This window comes from Struthio camelus, chromosome 1 (genome assembly GCF_040807025.1).
Source record: "Struthio camelus isolate bStrCam1 chromosome 1, bStrCam1.hap1, whole genome shotgun sequence".
NCBI lineage: Eukaryota > Metazoa > Chordata > Aves > Struthioniformes > Struthionidae > Struthio > Struthio camelus.
This window is the reverse complement of record NC_090942.1, coordinates 146,703,903-146,728,679: the sequence shown is the minus strand read 5'-3', so window position 1 is coordinate 146,728,679 and position 24,777 is coordinate 146,703,903. Positions and strand designations below refer to the sequence as shown.

The 24,777-nt window shown below is 39.2% G+C and overlaps 1 protein-coding gene across 24 annotated transcripts; it reads left to right on the top strand.

The window, feature by feature from the left end:
* Positions 1-1,079: 1,079 nt before the first annotated feature.
* Positions 1,080-22,921, top strand: GYG2 (glycogenin 2). 24 transcript variants are annotated; one of them, XM_068921939.1, is made up of 11 exons: positions 1,080-1,264; positions 1,593-1,719; positions 2,271-2,388; positions 7,455-7,596; positions 9,376-9,550; positions 10,856-11,018; positions 11,601-11,727; positions 12,679-12,901; positions 14,089-14,229; positions 15,927-16,037; positions 17,638-22,921. In XM_068921939.1, the coding sequence occupies exons 4-11, from the start codon at positions 7,592-7,594 to the stop codon at positions 17,797-17,799; spliced, it is 1,107 nt and encodes a 368-aa protein (XP_068778040.1). In that variant the 5' UTR covers positions 1,080-1,264; positions 1,593-1,719; positions 2,271-2,388; positions 7,455-7,591; the 3' UTR covers positions 17,800-22,921. The 24 variants fall into 24 exon arrangements, with proteins under 24 accessions (XP_068778040.1, XP_068778023.1, XP_068777983.1 ...); XM_068921922.1 differs by having other exon boundaries at positions 1,088-1,264; positions 2,289-2,388; XM_068921952.1 differs by having other exon boundaries at positions 1,098-1,264; positions 1,596-1,719; positions 2,289-2,388.
* The last annotated feature ends 1,856 nt before the right edge of the window (positions 22,922-24,777 follow it).

The window sequence follows — 24,777 nt, the reverse complement described above, 5'->3', positions numbered from 1 at the left end:
TAGTTGACCTGTCTATCTGAGATGATTAACACATTCCCTGAGAATTTATTTTCTGATCTGGAACGAATGAAGTTTTATTTCCTATGCATTTATGTCCCTTCTTCCTTAAACTCCACAGTCACTACTAGAACAATGCTATCTTTTTCTCTGATGGACTGTTAGGATCCCCCCAGGATGTCAGAAAACGTCTGTCATAGGCAACGTGTGAGCCGCCAGCATCACCTGCAGACCGTGGAAAATAAAGGTTTAAGAGCTGAGTGGTACATGCGTTTCCCTCACAGGCGCTCTGTGTTGAGTCACTTTCCTCCACGAAGTAGTTGGTGGCTTTCAAAGAAGTAAATTGCCTCTGCTGAACTACCTCAGTCTAGAACTACCTGCCAAGGGCACTGTGTGGCAGAATGACACATTTTTCACTAAATTCACTTTGAAATCATTGGCCAAAACATTTTATATATATATATATATATTTTATATATATATTTATTTATTCATATATATTATATATATATATTTATATATTACATATATATATTATATACATACATACACACATATATATGTGTGTGTGTGTGTGTGTATAAACTATATAAATATACATTCACGGGGCTTGTAGGGCCAGTTGTTAGACTGTCGGCATCGGCAGGGCTGACGACGGCTCCTGAGAGGGGGCCGACCCCCGCTGTGGTAAGGCTGGGTGATCCTGCGGTGAGTCCCACGTACCGCAGCTGCCGGAAGCCGCACTGAACTCCCTGTGCTCCTTCTCTAAACCCTCTTTGCTACCTTCTGCAACTTCAGCCGTCAGAGACGTCTCTGTTTTCCTGAAAGAGACTGCATAGGCGAGCCTCCTCTAGCTTATCTGCTTCCCTCGCGGGTTTCTGAGCAGGGCCGCGTGTGGGGTGCCTGGACGGAGAGGGCGGCGCGGCCCACGGGGCGCGAAGGCGCCTTGAGGTAGCCCACCAACCCCCTCTTTTTTTCGGCCTGTGGCTTGCGCCGCCCGCGCTCCCAAGGCGGCCTCCCCCCCCCCCCCCGCCCCGCCCCAACGGGACTTATTTTTATCTCTGATAAAGATCTTAGCCCCAGTAAAGTCCTCCGGGATCAGACGCTGGGCTCCCAGCTGCCCGCCGCACGGCCGTCGCCGGCTCCACACAACGCCCGTTGGAGCAACGGGCGCGGCGGGGCTGCGGGGCGATTCCCCGTCCTCGCCCACGTACCCCCCCGCAGCCCAGCGGCAGCCTGCCGGGCGGGCGGCCCCACGCAGGGCTCGGTAACGGCCCCCTCGGCCGCAGGCGGCGAGGCAGCCGCCGACGGGGCGGCGGCGCGGCGCCGGGCCGCCAGGGGGCGCCGCAGTGCCGCGGCCACGCGTGGGTGGCCGCGCGGGGCGGCGGAGGAGGAGGCTGTCCCCCGCCGCGGGTGGGCAGGGGCAGGGCGTCCCAAGGGGAGCGCAGGCCGGGTCGGGAGACGGGGTGGGGAGGGGGGCGCAGAGTAGCGCCAACCCTGCTCGGTAGTCCTCGTCGCTAATGCCACTTTTCTGCTGCTGCTGCGCGGGAGGGCTGGAGTCCCTGTCCGTATAATTCACCTCCCACTGTCTTCAGCAGGAAAGAGGCTAATCCCCTTCGGCGACTTACCCAGCCCGCCGGGGCGCCGAGGGCAGGTGACGCGGGCGCAGAGCCCCGCTGGCCTGCGACAGGGCGGCCCGCTCCCCGTCCTGCAGCATGTCGGGTGAGTACGCTTCCTCCCTGGCCGCCTGAGCCTCGCTGAGCGGGCGCCGTCCGACTTTCTAGCACCCTGTTTTTTAACGCGTCCCCCGCCCCAAGGGAGAGTAGAGCTGCGTGGGAGTGGGCTGGGTCCTTTCGCCGCTCTCCTTCGAGGAGCCCAGGCCCTCTGCGGCCTTTCCCCTTGCAAAGGCGCTGCGGCACGGGCGAGGGTTTCCCCTGTTTTGTTAGTGCGGAGTACTGGGCGGTAATTAGCTATCTCAGATTAGGATTTGAACCATCTGGCTGGTGGGATGAAAGAGCTAAACTCATTTATCTATTCTACTTACAAATATAAACTAGCCTGCCCAGCCCCCTGCGAACTTTCCTGAGTGGTCGCGGCATACCGTGGTGATATAGCTGGGGTGCGCGTTCCCAGTCTGAACGAGATTAAGGGAAACCTGTGTTGTATCCCACCAGCAGCGGCAGTGGTTTTGTTTTAAGCTATCCTTAAAGCTGTGAGGTTGGTTTAGGGCTAGTCACATGGGGTGGGTGCAAGTGCTTTTTCATATTTTGAAGGTGCTTCTCAAAATTCAGGAAAGAGTTGGGCAGCAGTCCCCAAAAGTTGGTTTTCTTGAAAGAGTGTCGCTGACATACGTTAATTCAAACCTGGAACTCACCAGGCCCAAAGGCAGAGGTAAGTATGTAGCCTGTCATCTCTGAATTAGGGAATTGTTTAAGAGTTTTTCTGACAGGAGGATGGAAAAGCTGGAAACATATAATTTCCTGTATGAAGTCCTCTGTCCCGTCCTGACCAAGATGGATTTTCCAGGCACTGCTTAAGCAATTTTTACTGTTGTATTGTTATATTACTGCTTTGGGACCAGTTTTGGGTGCTGTGCGTTATGCTTATTTGCATATTATAATATTGGTGCATTTTATTTTTCATAAGATCATTTACTGTCTATTGAATGAAAAAAATTGCGAGATCTGGAAGCAGACTAAAGTGTTCATGATTGAAAGATATTTAATGAAAGCTACACAGAATGAGAAACACTTCCTCTCTATATAGCCTTACAAGATAATAGCAGTAGTTATGTCGACTAAAATTCATTGTTTTTTTAATAATGAATAATAGAGAATCTATTTTTTGGTCAGGTAGAACTTAGTTAGACAAGAAAAATACTGTACTTGTCATCAAACGTCAATTTGTATTCCTTTTTACAAGGGTCTGTGCAAAAGTGCTAGCTGCACCAACATAACGTTCATCAGTAGTGTAAGTGTTTCTACTCTTGGGCCCAGACTGAGGAAATGCGAACGCAGAAACTCAAAAGTGCCAGCTATCACTTGATAACCATGGCAAGAGCTGTCTCTGTGCCAAAAACTCGTGTAACGGTTTCTGAGGATGCTATGACATAGCTGTTTACTTTCTACTTGCCTCTATGGTTGTGGATGTCATCTGGAGCAGAGCTTTCTATTCCCCACGCTTCTAACATAGTTGTGCTAGGCCAGGGAAGTGAGAAAGTCTATGACTTTATTCATCTCTGCAGTAGACTAACACATCTTCACTGAAATGTGCCTTTGGGGGAAGACGCTTGGGGACCTGTGTGTGGGAGGGAAAGTAACAAAACCGTTGTTGCAAAACAGCAAGCGAGTTGCAGCTGTTATGTCGCTGACTCTTGGGATGCCAGAAAGGTGCATTGGGGCTCACCAGGCACAAATCCAGGCCGTGGTGTGCTTCCTGTGCGGAGCTTGCAGCTTGAGGATAAGGGGGCGGAGGTGAAAAAGGAACAGCAGATGGTAACAGAGGAATTTAAGAAAACAGTGAGACAGTGTTGGTTAGCATGCAAGGCGGTACATATTGCCAGCCTGTTGGAGATTTCTAGCTATTGAGTCATCTCCTCTTACTTTTATGATGAAGTTGGCAATGTGTTATTTGCCTGTGTGGAGGTTATAGCATATGAGTCTTTGGTGTCCTATTGCAGTTTCGGAGTGGGCAACTTGCCGTATTTTATTTGTTAGTCTAGAAACATTTTGATATCGTGAAGGCTGGCCTAGCAGCCATTGCTCAAATACATTTATCCTTTTCTGTCTATCAAAGGAAGACAGAAATATGTTTACAAAGCAATGTCTAGTGGATTAAAAAAAAAAAAAGCAGACTTGTCTGCAGGCTGGCAGGTGCATATGGTTCATTTGGTGCTTTTTACTATGAATCACTGTCACTGGGTACCTGTTTTTCTCTCTCTCTTTGTCTCCATTTTGTTGTTGCTTTTTTTTCTTTGAACATCAAAGTGATCGCCACTCTTTATGCCTAGCTGCCGTAGTTTCTAAGTAAGGCTGTCTTGCTGCCCTAGAATTGGTTTTCAGGCCAGTTAAAGAATTTTACCTCAGGCACTTTTGTAGGAGGTACAAGCGTAAGTAAGTGGCACAAGGAGTCAGTGATCTTGGATAAAAAAAGCTGTAAAGTTTCACATAAATCACCCTGACTGTAAGAGTGAGTTACATTATTTTTGCTGTCTTTTCCCCATTGCTATTCATTCTTGCAGAGTGGTCTCTGAATAATCCACCAAAGTTGTTTACTTGAAAATCCCTGGTTTGTTCTGACCAATTGTTGTTAGGTATTAAAACAGAGGAGTCAGTGCTGACCGTGATGACTTTGAACTTTGCATTTTCATATGCTGTATGCTAATCTAGACAAGAGAAATCAGTAGACTTATAAATTCATATGACATAGTTTAAATATGTTTCTAATCATAAGCTTACTTTTCTCATAATTCACGAGAGTCAATGATAGTAGCAATAGGGTTCCACAGCTTGAAAACAATTTGCTTGAACAGTTAATCCAGTTCACACTAGGTGTTTTCCATGAAAAATCCCGTTGTCATTCAGCATGAAGAATTGAAAGTTATGCAAAAGCTGCATTTGTCACTTGAAAAATCCAGTTGTCATGAATTTTAAATACGTGCACCTTTGGCCTTTGAAATTAAAAGATCAAATATTGCTTCTTTTTCCGTTTCAAGTCAGTGAGTGTGCTGCTGGGTACATTATATTTAATAAAAAAATCTCCTTGATTTCAGTTTAGTGGGGATTTCAGGCAGAGGATTTATTTTCATGAGTCTGTATGAAAATCTGGTCCTTAGTTTTCAGCTTTGAAAGTAAAATTTTCCGTTATAGGGACAACGTTTCGAAGAGCAGTAATTCTAAACATGGAAAGTCAAGCTATGCTGCTTCTTCCTTGAAAATACAGACTAGATGAAAGAGAAAGTAGTGACAAAATCTTTTGATTTTTACACCTCCAATGAATCCTTAATGGATTAGTGATGCCTCTATATGGTTTTGAAATAGCAAGCATAAGCGTCTCTCGTTGCACCAAAATATTTTAATATTGTATGGTTTCAGTCAGTAGTTTGATTATTTATTTAATTAACTGTGTTATGGTTTACTCCTTTAAGAAGGCCACAATATGCGTTTCAAATTTTATTCTCAAAAGAGAAAATCCGTTTCTTTTCTTTGAGGGGTTTTAGCAAAACTTTCTTAGAAACTGTGTGCATTTGGCGGTTCATTTCCTTGTAGTTCTTACCACAACTTTGGCCAGAGAAATACAGGGCATGAAAGTGTGTGTAGGATGTGGTAATTTGCCATACCAGCTTGCTGAGCGATTTGATGAGTAGCCTGTGTATTTTTGGATTTATTATTTATATGCAAATATTCAGCTTTTGTAGCTAAAAGAATTTGCAGAAGCAATAAGATGATTATGTGTTCAGTTTTATGGTTCTTATTTAAAATAGTATTTTAGGATTTAAACTCCTACTCACGTCACAGTTTGCTTTTTGTACTAAGCTCCCCCACACTCGTCTCAGTACTTGTTTTATTACCTTGTTTTGGTTGAAGATGCTTCTGTCCTAATACAAAAGTGCCTTTCTTTGCTGAGTCTTTGTATCTTTATCATTTGAGAGTTACTTTATTGCTGAAGTAGCCTTAAGGGTTTTTTTTCGAGTTATGCGTGTATGTGTTCATTTAACCTTTTGGAAAGTTGAAGTGGGAGCAGTTTACTTGCACAGCTGTTCTTTCAAACCAGTCCACGTAAGCACCTTCTTATTCACTGTTTCTTTAACACCCATAACTTGCTTGAGCAATTATGATAACAGGAGGTTCAGATGCATCCACACTGAAAGCTCCTTTTTACTTTGTTTCCTTCCTCTGGGTATTGTGATTAAAAATGCCATTGGAGTTTGTTTAGCTGAGGGATCTGCAAACTAATTTAAATTTAGGGCAGATGATTCAGTTGTTTTGGCTAAGGTTAATGCTGGTGGGACTCTCCTGAGTTACAGGAATCTATCTTAAGATGTCAGAAAATGTACAGTGTATTGGGCTTGATCAGAATTAGGGCCTGGCAGGAGATCAGTGGAAAATAGGAAAAAAAAAAAAAAAAAAAAAGGTGGGGAAAGAGGACAGTACACCAGTGGGTCTTTTCTTGAGGAGTTATCAGATATCCAGAGCTGTGTTTTGCTCTGGATTTGAAGGGCAAAAAAGATAGGAAAATACTAGTATTTGAAAGCTTCTAGCCGTCCTTCATGACATGCCTTGCTGTTAGGTTGGAGGTTTAGACACCTCATTTTGGCAGCCTTAGGCAGAGGCAGCCATGAGGTCATTTGCTGGGCTCTCTGCAACTAGCTCTGTGAGATTCTTTCTGAGTGTTTCTCACACAGCCTGGAAACCATGAGACAGGGTTGTGGGTTTTGTTTTTTTTTTTTTAACATAATTTCTTATGCCTTAATAACATGATGGTGGTTTTAGATAAGTAATTCAAAGTATTTATTGAAGCTGTAGTACACTCTGTAGAGCTCAGCAGAATTCCCTTCGTCTCTCTGACCCAGTCAGCTTGTTTTGGTTAGTTCTGTGGCCTCTAACTGAAGTATTGCTGCTGGTTCAAGACATACCATTCACCTTGCTAGATTTTAGACTATAACTCTCTCCAGAAAACCCACAATAAGGGTGGTTCTGTCAGAGGACAGAGCTGAAGAAATGGTTCCTGGTGATACTGCCACAGGCCTGGTATCTGTATAAAATATGCTGTGTCTGTTACTGCACAGGGCTGCAGCTTGTTTCCCTTATCTGCCACAACTTCTTTTCCCTGTGTTTCTTGAGTCCAAGGAATGCTTCCACTTTTCTTGGAGGTACTTGAGACAGGGGTACCTCCCCCACGACTAGTTTCTCCAAATATGTCAGTAGGTGCCGCTTGCTCAGTCAGTTCCTCTCACTCCAGTATAAAGAGGGTAGAGCAAAGAATTATGCCTGTTTGGTTGATTCGGTGAAGTCATGGAAAGATAGACATTTCTGGCTAACGCTGTTATCCACTGTTTTTCTTAGGTTTGGCACTATGGAAACAGGAAAATCTTGTTTATCAGTTGTATTACTGTGTTAGTTAAATGTAAAATACAAATATTTGACACCATGATTAGGCCGTAAGGCTTGGGGGATTATTTGTCTAAGGTTAGTCTGAAAACTTCATATCTGGTATTATGAAAATCAGGCAAACAAAAATAACAAAATTCAGAAACGTACATTCTACAAACATGCTTACTGAATTCTCTATTCAGTTTTGTCTTCTGGGGGAGCTTGGGAAATAAAAGAGCTTATCACAGGAACTGCAGGTTGTTATAAGCTGTAGCCTGTTGGTTAGCTGGAGGAGAGATTGTAGGAAGCTGCCAAAAGAGCTTATGTTAAAGCTGTAAAGTGACTCTTCTGAATATTTGTTCACAGTAACGGATCAAGCCTTTGTGACCCTTGCTACCGATGATGTTTATTGTCAAGGAGCTCTGGTTCTCGGACAGTCCTTGCGGAACCATAGGACATCTAGAAAACTGGCAGTACTAATTACACCAGAGGTTTCCAGCGGGATGAGGTAAGAATTCATGTGTTCTTGGAGGCTGATAATATGGAAAAATAAACAATGTCATGAAGGGTTTTAATAGGCTTCTGACAGATTTCACAGAAGTATGTCAAGACATTCCCCCTTGGCTAGCAGTTTCTGATGGTCCCAAATAACACCTGTAATTAAGATTGCAAACCTGGTAAGAATTCACTGGCAGAAGTAGACCTTACACTTGGAAGTTCAGTCTCACGCTCGTAGTTGGGAACACCAGCTGAAAGTCTGGGAACTGCAGGTTTAGATTCTTCCTTTTGAGCCAAAATAAAGGCACCAGTGCTTTTTTTTTTCCCCAAGCGTCTCTCTTTTAGAAAGAGCAAGGCACTTACTACCTGAGACACAAGACCCCTCCAAAAACTTTAGGGGCTCGACTTCAGATGACTGATTGTTGCAGAATGTCATTGCGTAGCTATCATGATGCGAAATACATTTTTTTGCCTTTTTTAAAGTCTTTTTCCAACTTAGGCTGTGATTGTACAGGCACGGTAGAATGCTGTGTGCACAAATCTCATTAGATCTGCTGAACTCAAACCCTGTTATTTGGAGGATCATGCTGCATATCGAAAGGAACATATCATACCACAACTTGAGCTCTTGGTTCTGCTGTGGTTTAGGAAGTATGCAAGCTCTTGATCTTTTTGTGTGCCACGTGAAATTATTTGTAATGAAGCTGGCTAACGAAACATATTTTCATTTTTTGCTGTGACTCGATGTAAAGAAATCTACTTTTCCTGGATTTTTAAAATACTTATTTTGTCAGAACAATGCAATTTTCCAGAGCTAATACTGGTGGAAATGTATTTGAGACCTGAGTGGATACTTTTTCTTTTTTCTTTTAATGGATTTTTTCTAAATCCATTAATTTTTCATGTCTATACATTATAATATTTTTTGGACCATGGATAATGTCTGAAAAAGTGCGTCACTGAACTGCGCTTCTGAAAATCTGTACCTGCTCGTAATTCTTCCCCAGTTAACTCCTGTGCCCTGAAGACCAGACAAACAAAATCTAATGACTCTGACAGTTCATCATAAATGAATCTAGATAATCAGCACAGGCTTTTCTTTTTCTGTGTCTGTGTGACATCCAGGACTTTGTGAGTAATAGTACAATGTGAATAAATACGCTATGTTTAAAATACTTTTTTTTCTTGTGCCTTGAAGGAAAATTACCTACTTTGATATCGCCTATAAAATTTGTGTGGAAGGTATGGATGGAAGAAAGATGTCTTGCTTAAAAGTCTCATTTGAGAGGATTTGCGGTAGTAATAAAGTATATATTGTCTGTTTTTAAAAGATGTAAGTTTGTAGCTGTGTTTACTCAGGCATAATAAGTGCAAATAACTGTGCTGAGAGTGCATGCCACATCCTGTACAGCGCACAGGGAACACAGTATGTTGCTCTTCTTTAGAGACAATTGTACAGGATGAGAGCAGCTTTAATTTCTCTTGGTGTTTCTGTAAGAGACTAAATAGCTACAATAAGGTTTTTTCTCCTCTATACAGCACCTGTCACTTTTGAGATGCGCAGGCCTCTTAATGCAAGAGGTAGTAGTTTATGTCCTGATAGTTAACACTGCACCAGACCGTCTGTTTACAAGGACTCTGCACTTTTGATTTCTCTTTCTAAACAATCTACCTAATCTTTGTTATTGTACAGTAAATGATCGCTGCGTGTCACTATTTTCATGCCAATAATGAACTCTGATAAACCTCTCTAAATTCCCCTGTTTCTCTCCACTGCTTGCTCTGGTAGGTCTGTCCTCCGCAGCGTGTTCGATGAAGTAATTGAGGTAGATGCACTTGACAGTGCTGACTCGGTCCGTTTGGCTCTGTTACAGAGGCCAGAACTGGGTGTAACCTTCACTAAGCTTCACTGCTGGACTCTTACTCATTATAGCAAATGTGTCTTCATGGATGCAGACACTTTGGTGAGTAGGGTGGGAGCCACGGCCATGTGTCTGTCTTTAAGAGCCACTCTGAACATGGGATGCTTCCTTATCTGACAGCCTACCGGCATATGAAGTGACCAGATTTGCTCGGGGTCACGAGGTCAAAGGTGCTCCAGCTGGCACATTTTGGCAGTGTTCAGAGTTTTGCTATCTGCATGAAAACTAATCCAGTTTTGAGAGTAGCCTCAGGACCGTCCTCAATAGATACCATAAACATACTGTATGCAAACTGGCTTCTAACAGAGAGATCTTAAAATAGATCTCTGTTGTGTACTTCTCTCTGGGCTTACACTGATCAGGAATGCAGGCCAGTTTCAAAACAGAAAAAAATCAGAAACAATCCGTGATTTTTTTGTATAGATACCAAGGTAAAAATAGCCATAATTTTTGGAAGGAGAATCATGTCAGTTTTCCCTTGCACTTAAGTGGTTAATTTTGGAATATTGGGATATATTGTAATTGAGTAGAATTATATCTGATTTTGAAACAAAATTAAATAGTTCTGCTCAGGGGATAAGAAGGAAAGGTTTACATTATAGTTAAAGGAAAAAGGCAAATACTTCATGTAAAAAAAAAATTCAATGAAACAATGATCTTCCCAGTGAAATGATTTATTCTCCTGCTCTTCTTGGTGGCTCCTTTGACAGCCGTTATGGATGGGGCCCGAATTTTCAGTGATTGTAGAACCGTCGTTCCACAAACTTTAAAAGCGATTTGGTTCTTAATCTTATCGATCTTTACCACTTCCTTGTGAAGCTTAAAAAAAAAACCCAAAGCAAACCTCTGAGCTTAATTTACATTTGAAAACCAGTAACAAGAGATGATTTATTTCTGCTACTTCTGTAGTTAGGCCGTTGCTAACTCAAATTATTTGGATTCCCAGCTTTTACTGAGCTCTGTTGCAGTTATTGAGAATAGCGGGCTTTGTTTTATGTCTGGAAAGTTACGCTAAGAAGCGAGGGGATAGTGTGTGTTTTCATGGTATAATATAATATTTAAAGGGACCTGCTGATCATCACCGAAGCTCATGAAGTAATTTCAATGAGCTTGCGCTTTTTGTCAGAGAAATCATGGAGAACGGTAATTAACACTACCATATCTTATTTAAAATAGAGGTTTTGACCCTTAGCAGATTTTCCATTGCCACTGCTTTTATGCTTTGCAGGCTATGTACTTGGCCAAACTACCAATTTATTCTATTAATACTGATTTAGCTACCTGATTTAGCTGCTTGAATGTTCTAGAAAAGCATTTCTTATAATGATTTTTCCTGCTGTCTCCAAGGTGTTATGCAATGTTGATGAACTGTTTGATCGAGAAGAGTTTTCAGCAGCTCCTGATTCTGGCTGGCCTGACTGCTTCAATAGCGGTGTATTTGTGTTCCGACCGTCTTTAAAAACTTACAACCTTCTGCTCCAGTTTGCAGAAGAACATGGCAGCTTTGATGGTAAGGGGTAAATATGGTAAGGGGCAAGGCATAAAGGGTGATGTGCAAGAAATCAGATTCGCTTTTGGTAAGCCAGTTCTCCACAGCTTGCATGCTATTTAGTGGAGCGGAAGAAGGAAAAAGTTCTCTGGGTTTTAAGCAGTTCTTCCCCCATAAAAAATTTAGGTGCAGGTCCTTGCCTCTTTTAAAGTATTTAAGGCCCATTGACTTCTTGCGGACTGTGCTTCCCAGAAAAGTGCAGTGTGAAGACACATTAATTCTGAGTCTTGCTCAGTAAGTTTTAATTTTCCTGACTCATTTAACAGAAAGGGAAAGAGAGAGCGCGCCAGTCTTCACTCTTTCGCTCTGAGAGAAACCAACCTCCCTTCTTACTCCCTTGCTCTTACGCTACAATAGTGTTCCAGTTACACTGAAATTGTACTGGAGTGGAAGTGAGCCTTACAGTAATATTCACTTGTACCAGCTGTTATGGCTGTATTGTCCAGTTCAAGCTGTCCCATGAACATCCTTGGACATGAAATTTTGAAGTAGATTTGAGTGTATACAAACATAGTAATGTTGTTGTATAATTTTATTCTTCAGGGGGTGATCAAGGCTTGTTGAATAGTTTCTTCAGTAACTGGGCAACAACAGATATTGACAAACACTTACCCTTCATTTATAACTTAAGCAGCAGTGCTGTATACACCTATGTTCCTGCTTTCAATCAGTAAGTAGTAACACTTCTGACTGTAATCTTCTGTAGGTCATTAATAAATGTTTTTTATAAAAGAGAATAAAAATAGTATAATCTGTTGCTTGTATGTTACAGTACTGAAAAATGGCCTACTATGTAAAAATCATGCAATGGAAAGCTTAAATGCAATGTGAGCTTGCATCTGGACAGATACAGAAACTCAGAGCTGAGTGCAAAAATGAAAGATGACTTAGCAATATTTGGGTTGCCATGCTGTCCCAAACACTGTTTCAGTGAAGCTCTTCTAGTATTTTAAAGTATGTAGAATGTTACTTTAGTGTAAGCCTTGTTTTGAAAATAGTTCCCTTTTTTGTTTCCAAATCAGTTGTATAGGAAACACTTGGGGTTTTTTATTGTTGTTTTTGATTTTTTTTTAACCATTCCTGAGGTTCTTCCTTGAAACAAAATTCATACTGATAACTGTATAGCTTCAAACACTTAATTTAGAGAAACTTTTCTGGCAGAGGCAGGTTGTTTTAAAGATCTAGTATGCCATGAATTTACTCTTCCAGTTGCACAAAACACTCTTATTGGAATTTGAACTTACAATGATGTATTTATTAGTCATTTTAAATACTGGAACAGTGATAACCAACTTTGTCGGTATTTATTGGTTTATGAAGGCAATGGACAAGAGAGCTAGAAATGGGACTGCATGAGCCTTTCATTTTCCTTGATGAACTTTTTTTGCTAGAATTAGCAGTTGGAAAAAATGGGCAATGCAGCCTTTGTTTTCTGTGTGCTAAATGAAATAGCTGCAAATGATGAGATAAGAAAATATATTAAAATATATTCATTCTGAATGTGTCGCTGTGCTAAAATGTCAAAATTACCTCACCAATGACAGTAAGGATGATTCTTCAGCAGTGTGTGCATTAAGGCATTTTTCTTTAAGGTATAGATTTGTATATTTAATTTTTACAGTTTTGGTAGAGATGCCAAAGTTGTTCACTTTTTGGGGTCGACAAAGCCCTGGAACTACAAATACAACCTTCAAACAAAGAGAGTTATACAGGATGGCACCACCTCTGGATCTTTGCATCAGCTGTCATTTCTTGCCCTCTGGTGGAACATATACAGTGCCAGTGTATTGCCTTTGTTAGAAAAACCTCAGAAGATGGAAGAGTCCGAATCTGAGGAATGTAAGGTAAGTAATGAGGAGGTAGTGGGAATTGCCTGAAATCACAGCAACCAACATTCTGAAAGTTATGAATTTGCTAGAGGAAAGAATCACATGAGGAAGCAATGTTTATTGATTGGTAGTAATAGTAGTGGCTGTTTATTGAGGAATCTAAACTAATAGTTTTGGAAGGATTTTTAGTACCGTTGGGTTTCCAGATATTTTCCTTACCCCTCTTCTTAAGGAACAGTTTGCATGGGAATGTATATATATAAATTCTGCAAATTAAGCACAAAGCATGATGCAAATTGGTCAGTGAAGGTGATCATCAGGCTATGAAATAAACAAACTTCTACTGATTTTTGAAGCTAATCTGATTTAGGCCATAAAACTGGCCCTTGAAAAATAGTGAAGTTTACCTTTTCAGAACTACATTATAGCTTGTTTTATGAGGGTCACAACAAATAAATTAGACTTGCAAAAGCAGTGGTAATTATGTTAAGATACTATATGCTCTAATTGTGCATCCTCAAGCATTTACTGGGCTCTTTACATTTTTTTCTTCAAAGGAAGTGCAGCAATATGCATTTTTCCTGAATAGAATAAAATGCCTGTTGATAAATAGATGACTTGGAGACCTACAATATTAAGTAATGTGTAGAGGAAGTAGGATATGGTTTTAATTTATTATCCAGACATTACAATTTGGATCACCTTTACACATGTGTAAATGCATTTTCTTAATGGGGTTTTAGTACTATACTGTTTCTATCATTAAACTAATTGCATAGGCCCATAAGATCAGTTGGACAATTGCCATCACAGCATCAGAGAGGAATCTGGCTTTTAACCCTTATGACAAATTAATCAGAAAGCAGAGGAAGGAAAGGTAAGTTTTTGATCTCATATTTCCACATGCTTTTTTTTTTTATCTTTAATTATATAAAGAAGAAGTATTTCAGCTGAGGTAGCATAGAAACGGAAATACTTGTTAGATTCACCTCCTGATGATGGTGGCCTTTCTCTTGAATTTCAGAAACCTAAACTGCAAGATGCTCTGAGTGTGGGAGTAGAAACTTTGATTTCATTAACTTCTTATTCTTTTACTGTTACAATCCCTATGAGGAAGTGAAACTATCATTTTCAGTAAATAAGATACCAATTTTTATGCAAAATTTTATTTCAGTGGTGCAATGTTCTTTTTTTTTTGTTAGCATACATTCAATGGAGTTGAAATCATACTGAAAAAGGTCAGTCCTCCTGTGGCCAATTCACTGCAAATGCCTGTTCTTCCAGAGCAGACATATGAAATATACCCCACAACATGTTCACCTGAGAAGCTCATTTTCAATGTGGTATGTATGTTGTGTATTATTGTATGTAATAACAAAATAAGTTGATATACTAAAAAATCTTTTTAATTACGCTTCTGATCCTGGAGATTGTCATCTTCAAATTAGCTATAGCCATCGAATTTTCTTAGTAGCAACAGAAATAGTTTCAGGAAAATACATTGTCTTTAGTCATGCATGCTCGGTATCTGGAGATTGAAAAAAATTGCACTGAATTTTGCAAAGAGATTACTTATTGAAAGTTACTAGGTACGAAGTAAAATGCAGTATAAAGAAATTCTGTTACCAAAGTGATCTTTTGAATATGAATACTCTATGAATGAATAAAACTAGAATCCTTTCTGTTACCCCTGTGTAGAATTTTTTTTATAGGAATGTTGTCTCAGAAAACTGCTCTTCCTATTTCTCTGATTTGGACAGTGTAAGAGATTTCTTAGTATAATACTCCTTAGGATCACTGCAGGGGTCCTAGTTTTCTTGTGACTCGTGTTATATTTGGGTATTTCTGTTGCACTGACTCTCCTTATTTTATGCCGGAAGTAGATTGAACTTAATAGCACGATGTTTCTACAGATGTAAGTCATTAAGTGTTGTATGGTAAACTGTGTTATACCAAAGTAGGATTGGGAGAAAATGATGTTTACAGTTGTAATGTTATCTGCTATTTTAACTTGTGCATTAGTCTCTAGTAAGGTCAACAGATAAAGAAGGTTTTTACTATGTTCATTGCCTGAGCACTTCAGACTGTAATTCCTCCATAAAATAAAATTAGTCTTTCTTCCTTTTTCTTCCACCCTTAACATGGAAGGGCTGAAGAAAGATAGCAAGAATAAACTCCCAGCCTTGTATCTTAAAAATAATTTATTTGCAAAAGGTGTTTTATCTTGGGTGCCTGATACGTCTGACACTATTGGGAATGCTCAAACAAGATACGGACACATTTTCCAGATGTGTGTTTGGGGCAAAAAATAGTAATGTTGACTTAAAATAGTATGGTTCAAATTTGAATTACTTTTTAATTATAGCGCAGAAGGATTGGTTTATCAGAAGATCCTATTAAATAGGTGTGAATAACCTGATTCTCTTCTCTCTTAAAAACACCATTATTCCACTGCTTGTTGTAATCATTAATCTTATAGAATTGTCTTCTTTTTGGTGAAAGAGACTTCAGAAGGTGGGCTGCCTATTCAGTTATGTTTTGATAACCAGCAGAGGCAAACATTTTGGAGAAGACTTTTCAGTTATTCTACTTTACCTCTCTTTTGGAATGCACTGCTCTGTTTTCATTCTATACATAGAAAAAGCTCATGAACTATGGAGCAGGCTAGTATGCTAAAGTTAGATTTTTCCCATTTAAGTTTGGCCTTGTGAAAGGTAGGTATCCAGTGTAAACTAGTTTTCCAGACTGTTTCTGTAGTCACGGAAGAATGATAGGCACTCTTGAACCTATTTTAGGATAAGATGAGCTTGGAGTACTTATCCTAGATTGATTATAGTAGGAGCTTAGATTCAATGCCATTTTGCTAGCTAAAGCTGGTTGAGATGAATTTTGTCCTTGGTGATATGTTCATTCCTCTTCCTTCCATCCACTATTTTCCCCTACCCCAAGACTGAAATTGATTTGTTTTGTATGAATTCTCATGGTAAGAAAATTCTGGAAAAAATGTTCTCCTAATAAGACCCCAGTGTCTGTATTTTAGCAGCCTGTATGTGGAGTTGAACAGCGCGGTTCTAACATCCATCTCTTGGAGCCTGACAGATCTTCAGAACAACATATGCTTCATCCAACATTTCAGGAAACCTCGGAACTGGTACACATGACTTTCTGCATTGTATTGCTGATAATTGCATGCATGTCTTTGCTGCCAGCATCGTTTTGGAAAAGATCAAGCATTTATGATGCAATGTACAAATAATTTCATGACTCATTTAGCTGTGCAGTTCCTTAACTGCTTCCAATACTGGGGTATGATCTCTTCTTACTAGTTACTCTTTTTAGCTATTAAATGTATATCTTCCCGTACCAGCCCCCAAGTGATAAATGCATGGTGTTAATCTTAACTGTAATACAAGCAAAGCTTTCTTGTTCCTTCCATTCCTTCTGTTCCTTCCTTTTTTTTCCTTTTTTTTCTTTTTTTTTTCTTTTAAATCACTTGAAATGGTGTTTCCAAGCAAGTGGGGCATGAATATACTGCAACAGGCATGGGACCTAAGCTACTAAGTTTTGCTTTGTGGCCTTGCACTAAATCTGCCCGAATACAATGTCACAGCTGCACTAGACATGGGACTGATAAGGGTGCCAGGGTGTCAAGGAATTGGACCTTGTGAAATACAAACCATAACTGTTTTCCTAATGAGGCCTTTTTTATAGGTAGATTGGGAAGCACTATGGTGACATAATTCAAGATAGAGAAACAAAACAGCAGGAGAAACTCTAGCTCCTCTGCAGTCAGGGGTGTCTTGGTCCTAGCTGAAATTCTTCACTAAAAACATGTTTCCTCTCCCGATGTTAATAACGTCCAAGGCTGATTTTAGTGCATGCTAATGGTAACTAAAGGAATTTTCGTGTGATACTACAGTTATATATATATATATCTATATACATAGCCTGAGAATTAAATACCAAGTATTGTTGCCCCTTTGCATATATAGGGAGGAAGTCTAAGCTCCTCAGAATGTTTGTTCGTGTTTCAGGTGAGGTACAGACTGGGACCCTAGCAGGCCTACCTATGATAGGATGCAGTTGCCTAAGCATATAATGTCACATTGGCTCAATGAAGTACCTTATCTGGTCTGCCGGTATAGGTCTTGTGCAAGCCCTGTGCCTTATTTGCCCAGAACTGACAGATGTCATAGATATTCTAGGGCATTTAGGCAGTTTAGGCAATTGATTTCTGCCCATTAAGTTTTATTCTGAAGCATCTTTATAATGGATTTGTGAGGACTTCGCTGAAAGGCCATACTAGTTGATTTACTCATTGTTCTTAACATGAGATATGTTGTTTGCTTTTGAGCCTCTTGGAGTGGTGCTGAAAGCAGACTTTCAGTGGCAGCTCTAGTTACATTCCTGCTTTATTACCAGTTGTTGAGATGCCCCTGTTTGACCAGCATTGTTCTTTCAGGAACAAGGTTTCCCTTTTATTTGGTTGAATTACTTATAATATGTATTATCTTGCATTTGTGGAACTATGCTGACTTGATCTTGAAGATTATTAGGATAAGTAGTAAGTCTGGAAAAATGAGATCATGGTATGAAAATAAGAGTGAATGTTTGAATACTGGTCATTTGTTTGTTTGTTTTATAATTGGGACTATAAAAAGCAGAAATTTGATTTTTAAGGTTTAACTTCACAGCACAGAAATGAGAACAACCAAATGACTGTTTTCCCACTGTTCTGCTTCTTCCCACAGAATGAGGTTACGTATGCTGTTTCAGAGCTGTCTATTCACCTCAAACCAGAAGAACCAAGTGCAGAAGATGAAAGGAGAAAATGGGAGGAAGGGCGAATGGACTACATGGGGAAAGATGCTTTTGAACATATCAGAAAGAAGTTGGATGCATTTTTATATTAAGATGAAGTGTACTGTAACGGCCATCTTCAATGTCTCTTGTATAAATGCAGTCCTTGGATATTAGGCTCTCTTCGTAGTTTATTTGACACCAAAGTTAGAGGTAGATATGGGTCATCATATATTTTGAGAAGATGAACAGATACAGACTGCTGTTTTTTAACTGTTACGTGTGCCTCAACTTTATTGTTCTCCAGTAGTGCCTACTAAAGTATAATGCAGAGTTGATATCCTCTGAATTTGAAAGTCTCATATTTATCATTTTCCCTCCCCACCATGCTCTTTATTAATAGTCGTGACCACTTAGAAGATGCTACAAAAACTTTTTAAGTTAAAATCTTTTTTCTGAAACCAAGTTAATGCATCCAAGTGCAAATATGATGTAGACTTTCATGTGAGAGAAAAGTGAATGAGGGGATAAAATCTTGGCCTTATAGGAGTCAGTGACAAAATTTGTTACTTTAAGTATAATTAGAACTAGAAGAAATTAGGACTAGTGGACACTCTCCCTGTTTTATATGGAAGCTGATCAGGCACCAGGACAATTAAGAGTGGTCTAAAACTCTTTAAAATAGACAGATAGTATATGTCAACCTTTAATATCATTGCTATAGGATATTGTTGGTTCTGTATATATATTAGCTCTACTTGCATATTCAGAGTTGTATAGTCAGAGGAAGAAACACTGTCACTGTGGTGTAAACCTTCTGGTGCTTTATATTTGTTTACAATACTCTAAACTGCAGTTCGTAAAGGCGCTCTTCTCATTTAGCGGATTTGCATCATATTGTAGGCAATTGGAGTGCAACTGAAAACGCAGTTGGTAGTTGTTACGTGTATACAGGCCCTTTGAACAATCTTCTGAAGAATAACTGTGTTTGGGAACTAATATGTTGATGAGTATGGTTCCAGAAAAATCTATTGATAAGTCTTCATTATATTAATTATACTATGGGGGATTGCTTTGTGAATTTGGATAGTTAGATTTGACTAATCTCAGCAAGTTTAACAAATGAGTGAAAAGGAAACGCTTCAAGAAATGTCCAGCAGACGATTCATCTCACTTTCTCCATTGATCGTAAAGGGATACTTGATAACTCACTTTTCCTGGGTAGCTAACCTTCACGTGCTAACACGGTGGGTGCATTCCACCTCCTGTTTTTGTAAGGCACAACGCAGCCCTGTGCAGAGATTGCGGTATACCAGCTACAGTGTGCTTGTATACATGTGGCATTTGATCTGGGCTAATTATCCCCGTCACTTAGTGAAATAATTTGTGCACTTCTGAAAAAGTTTTTAGTTTTTATAAGAATTACTGCTAATATAATTCAAACAGCTTGAACACAGTTTGAAATGACAGTCAAGAGTGTGAACTCATGCTTCATGCAGCTGTACTTTTTACAGTAATTACTGGTTTTTACTGGGCATGTTAATTAGATTAGGAGAGAAAATTACTGACTTGAAATCATTAATTAAAAGTTTTTGGAACAGGCATGCTATTGTAGAATATGTAAGTGAAAGGAGCAGTCATGGAAGAAAGTATCAAGATGTAAAATGATATTGTGTGTGAACTGTGCAGTGTTTTGAAAAGAAATATAGTAAGATTAATGATTAGTGAGTCCTTGCACAAAGTTATTTATGCTCATACAACATATAGCTCTGGAATTATTTTATTTCCATGAATTCAAGGAAATAAAGTAGGAATGAATGGAAAGGACCAATAAAGTCATGTGCCCCTCAGATGATGCAGGGTTACAGATTTTGTTTTGTTGTGTCAGAGAGTATTGTTCTTGACTGACTGGTTACTTTAATATACTTTTCAATTTTACTAAATTGCATTTGTGACATTAGCACTGCCAAGTGAGCAGAATTAAAAGGTGTAAGTTATAATTATTTCTACAGACATTCATAATTATAAGCTTTAGAATCTCTCTTGAATTAGTACAACACTAGTTGGCTTATTTTGTTTATGGAAAAGTGTAGCAGAAGTTTCAAGACCCAGCCAAATTTCTCTGTAGTAGATCTTCATGTAAAGAAGTCTATTGAAATAGTTAAAAGCAGTTTCCCAGCGGATTCTAGCACAACACTGTTGTCACCAGATTGTGAGAAGGAAGAATCTTTAGAATTAAATTCAGAAGTTGGAAGTGCTGTGCTTTGGGCAGCATTCTTTAGTTCTTGCAGACCTTATTTTGAAATCTTGGGGTCACAAGCAGGTTTGGAGGGTATTATGGACAGCATGTTGCCTCGAACCACAGAGTTGAGGTGTGCTAAGTCAAAAATTACTTAGAAGTACAACTTACTAAACTTCAGCTAGGATTTCTTCCACGTTAAAATATTCTGTAGCCCCAGGTATTTTTAGAATAAGGAAAGTTAAGAAGTACAGAATTTTGGAGGTGCGACTCCTCGTTTGGAAGGCCCTGTAGAGCAATCGCCTAGTCTCTATTCAATCAAATGTTGTAAGATGAAAAGCTGCAAAGGCAAAACGAGTGTCACGTACTGTTTGTGTGTGTTGTCACTGTTGTTTAAGCCCTAGTGATGTGAGAAGCAACCAGGAGGATTTTGAAAGGCCACAACCTGGGCTGTTGGTGTGTGTGGCAGACTTCTTGACTTCTTTTGTATTTAAAGAGGACAACTTTTGTTGAAATGAAAACCTGCTGATTCTCTGTCCTTCTGACATGTGCTTAAGAGAGTTACTTCCAGCTAGACTTAGAGGGTAATTTCATTTGCAATACAACAATTTTATGGGGTGCTGTTCATGTATAAACAGGAGATAGTGTGGGTGCGCCACAAAGAAAATTCTTGAAAATTTTAGACGAGTGGGTTAGTGCACTTTCCTAGCCTATAGGAAGAGAAGACTGCTGTTCTTGAAGTATCTCTTCACTTGCTGCCTCGTGTCATGTGCTGGCCTTTGCAATTGGATGTTCTTAGGAAAGAAGAAGAGAGTTTTCTTTGTCTCTCTACTTTAGTTAGTGCATATCAGTTACGTCTGGTAAGGCTGGGATTTGAAAAAAAAAAGGTTTAGTTACTTTTTTACCTTGATTTTTCTGCCAGGAATGGAAAATTGCATTAATAGCAGGTGACCTTATACATTTTAATGCTTCTGAAAATGTATACTTGGTCTACAGAAACAAGTCTGCAGCATGCCTGTTTGTTCCATAATGGATCTGAATGTGTTGTTTTGCTAAGCTAAACTGTTTTGATTCATATGACTTTGATGATAATAACATAAGCTGGGCATGTTTTTCTAATTTACATCTCTTAATAATTTGACCTTTGTGTGAGAGTATTTAGCTCTGTTTATTAAAGAAAACAACTTAACATATTTCTGTTTCCTTTCGTCCCACTTTTCTTTTTTATAATGGTAAGTTTTTTTAATTTCTGTGATTTGTTTCTTTTTTTTTTTTAATCAATCAGCCTTATAAATGAAATAAAGTGCACAGGAATCAGATTTTAAATATCCTACAAAAATACTGGTCAGTTAATACTAGTCACTGAAATACTCTGCATTTTTAGTGTATTCGTTGCAAAATGCTTCAGGTGAAATTCTGTTCATCCTAACTTGGCTGGCTCATAAATAAGTCTTTAGTGCTGACAGTTAAAAAGGGTGACACTCAAGCAATATTTTGCATCTTGATATAAACTTTCAATAGATTAAAATAACAGCGTATCATAAATATAGAAAAGCTAGTTTAAGAAATTACCATGATATATAATTTACTTAAAAAAAAAATTAAAAAGCTAATTGCAAGAAGGCTAGCAATGGCATACTGTGAATACAGGAAAAAAATACAGCTGCAAGCTGTAGACAGCTTTTAAACTCTCAGAAAGTGGAAGAAAAAAAATTTAAGAAAACCATGCTCTGTTTTCCTGATTATTTTTAATTTATCTCCCATCTCAGTGCAGCATGATGTTAACTGTCCTGGAAAAGCATGTGTTCCCTTAACACATTAAGATAAACTGTAGGTGGTTGACTTTTAAATGTGTAATGTCAGAAATCAAGTTACAGCTGGAAAGAAAAAGCTTAATGAATGCATACTGTAATGTGATATGATTTATTTTAGGCCTAGAGAACTATGATTTTCAAAGCCTGTTAATATAAATGTTAACATTCATTATTAAAACATTGTAGGAAAGAAATACAATAATGTGGCCAAAGAACAATCCTTATTTTAGAGCTTTTGTTTGAAAATGAATACAGTACTTCATTTGGAACAAGAGTGATTGCATGTGGTCAGTGGGTATCTGTTACATGTTTTGTTCAGCTGCAAGATGTATTTTTCTTGACACCTCCTTAAATTCTTTTTCAAATCGTTTTACTTACAGCTTTTAGACAAATGGTAGAAAAGAAGGCCATCTAGAACCTGAAATATCACCGCTTAGCTTAGAAATGTGATGGTTTTTTTTTTTTTTACAATATAGTAAAGCAACAAGAAACTAGATTGATAATAAATTTGATTTTTACAAAGTTGTTTGGAAGCAACAACTTCCAACTTGTAGAATATTCAAGATATTCTACAAAAAACATCCAAATTTTATTCAGTTCAACTTACTGGATCAATTTAGAAACTTGTTCACATATATGTGTGTGTGTGTGTGAACGTGTATGTGTGTGAACTTACAGTCTGGCTTTGAGCTAAAGATTTTGCTTTTACTTTTTCAAAATTCAAAGTAACAAAGGAGACGCTCCCACCTCCCCCTTTTCGGGGAGGAGCAGTTATGTAAATACTGCAAATATACAGGCAGTCCACAAGAAAATTCAGGCTGGATAAACTCTGAGCTCAAACTACTTTTTTCATTTTATATCTGTTACAGAATTATTTTGTTTTCCCAAAAGATGGGACCTTGCGGTCTATGCATTGACATTCCAGTGTGTTCCCGGAAAACAGCAAACTGACATGTCTGTAATACTTTTAAACATGGTGAAGTGTGATCTCTTAGAAGCTTACTGTCTCACCCCTGTGAGACTTCTCAATTGCTCCGTTGAGTCAGTGTAATGCAGTGATTCTAAATGTCATTTAGTAATGATCAAAGCATTCAGCTGGAAATCAGCTTCAGAAGACATGAATGTCAAACATTTATACAATTCAGCCACAGCTCTTTCAATAAAAACAAACTTCATTTGTTAGAGCGTTGCCTCCTTCTTTATGGTGTCTATATTTAACCATGTGTGGGCGCATTCTCCTGTGGTTAACACTGGCTTGGAGATTTGCCAGTTGTCTTAGGTTTTCTCAGCAGGTGATTTTATGTGGGGGTAGCTTTTGCCCTACAAAGGGAGAAACAATGCAGGTGGGGGCAAGGGAGGGAGGAAGCATATCATTTAACTTCTTATCTTAATAATTTTTTTGAAAAAGGCTATTACAGATGATTTTTCAAGCAGACCTGGGTAACTTACTGAAGAGTTTGTTTATTTTTCTGTATTATTCAAATGCAGACAGTTTTTGTAACAGCTCTTTATGCATTATGCACTTTATGCAGAAGTGTGCATCCAGGACAACTCTTAAGTGCAAAGTGAGATTCTCCCCAGTTTATAGGAAATATACATTTCCCAGGAGGTCATACTGATTGGTTGCGCAGAGCAGGCATGCTCTGGCTTTCCACAGATGCCAGCCAAGGAGCAATCATCTGTATTTGCATGTCAGGAAGACAGCATGTACATTCACAGATGTCCATAGCATCTGACTCTAGGTGGCAGCTGAACAAATTCACCTTTCAGGGGAGTGAGGTGTTGCACAAATGTTTAATGTTTACTTTTTTACAGGGTGATTCTTTCCTTTCAAATCTTGATACCCAGCTGCCCTTTACAGTTCTTGTTGGCCAAATATCACCACCAGTGCTGAGGGCAGGAGTTGGACACTCCTTGGACCTATGCTTAGATGCCGCATGGATGCTTGAACACCCTCCTGTCTCTTGGTAAACGCTTTAATCACGGCCTAGTCTGTGACTCAGCATGTTTATGTGTATAAACAGTGTTTGTATGTGGTGGGTAAGCTGATCTGAGAGTAGGCTTATACTAAACTGACAATATAGATGTTACCTAACAGACTAGCATGACTGTAGAAAAGAACTTCTAGCTTAGTTCCCCACCGAGCAGTAAGATTTCTCCTCCATTTCTGAATTGGCCAAACTGGCTTTCAAATTAATGGTCTTTTATGCTACCTCCTTTTTGTGTGAAACCAGTGAAATGCAGCTGCTCTGGCTTTAATCCCTGTCAGCCACAGCAAAATGTCACATCTTCTAACAGGTTCTTAGCCATGTTGATGTAGATTTAAATGCTGTCAGGCAGTAAGAAAAAACGTATTTTTAGAGACTTCTGTCAAATCTGACATTAATCTGTTCTATTGGTTGTTAGATTAGCCCTTTGATTTATGTGGAATAATTTCCACATAATTTGCATGGTGACCTTTCAGTCAGAGGAAAGGTAGTACAGGAAATAACCTAAAGAAATGCCCATTCAGCTTTCTGGAGACTCATATTTGGTGCTACATCATGGTCACAACCTGTGCTGCTTAGAACGAAATAATGTGGTGGGAGAAGTGACATATTAAATATGGGGTATAAGTCAGGAGCTTGCTGGAAATTACTGCAAAAATTCAAGGAAACAAGTCATCTAAAGCATCCGCTGTGCTGCTTCTACTTTCTCTTGTTACCTTTCTGGTGACCTTTAGTTATGTGGTAGGAGTGAATAGCCACTGTTCAGGAGGGCTTGTTTGAAGTTTGAATACGAACCTCTGGCACACAGTTCACTGTTTGGAAGCAGAAAATATAGGAACCCCTGCTTCAAAATGGGATTAGACAGAAAAACCCTGCAAGAACATGGTTAGGATTACATATAGAGAGATGAATTTAGTTAACCTGAAGGCAGCAAGAGGGGATTAGATATTTTAATTCCCTACCTTTCCCTAATGACTGCACAGAGTGCTGACACTTGTGTAGGTTGCAGGGTATGACCTATACACTGAAGTGATTAGTGTGTGCAGTGAC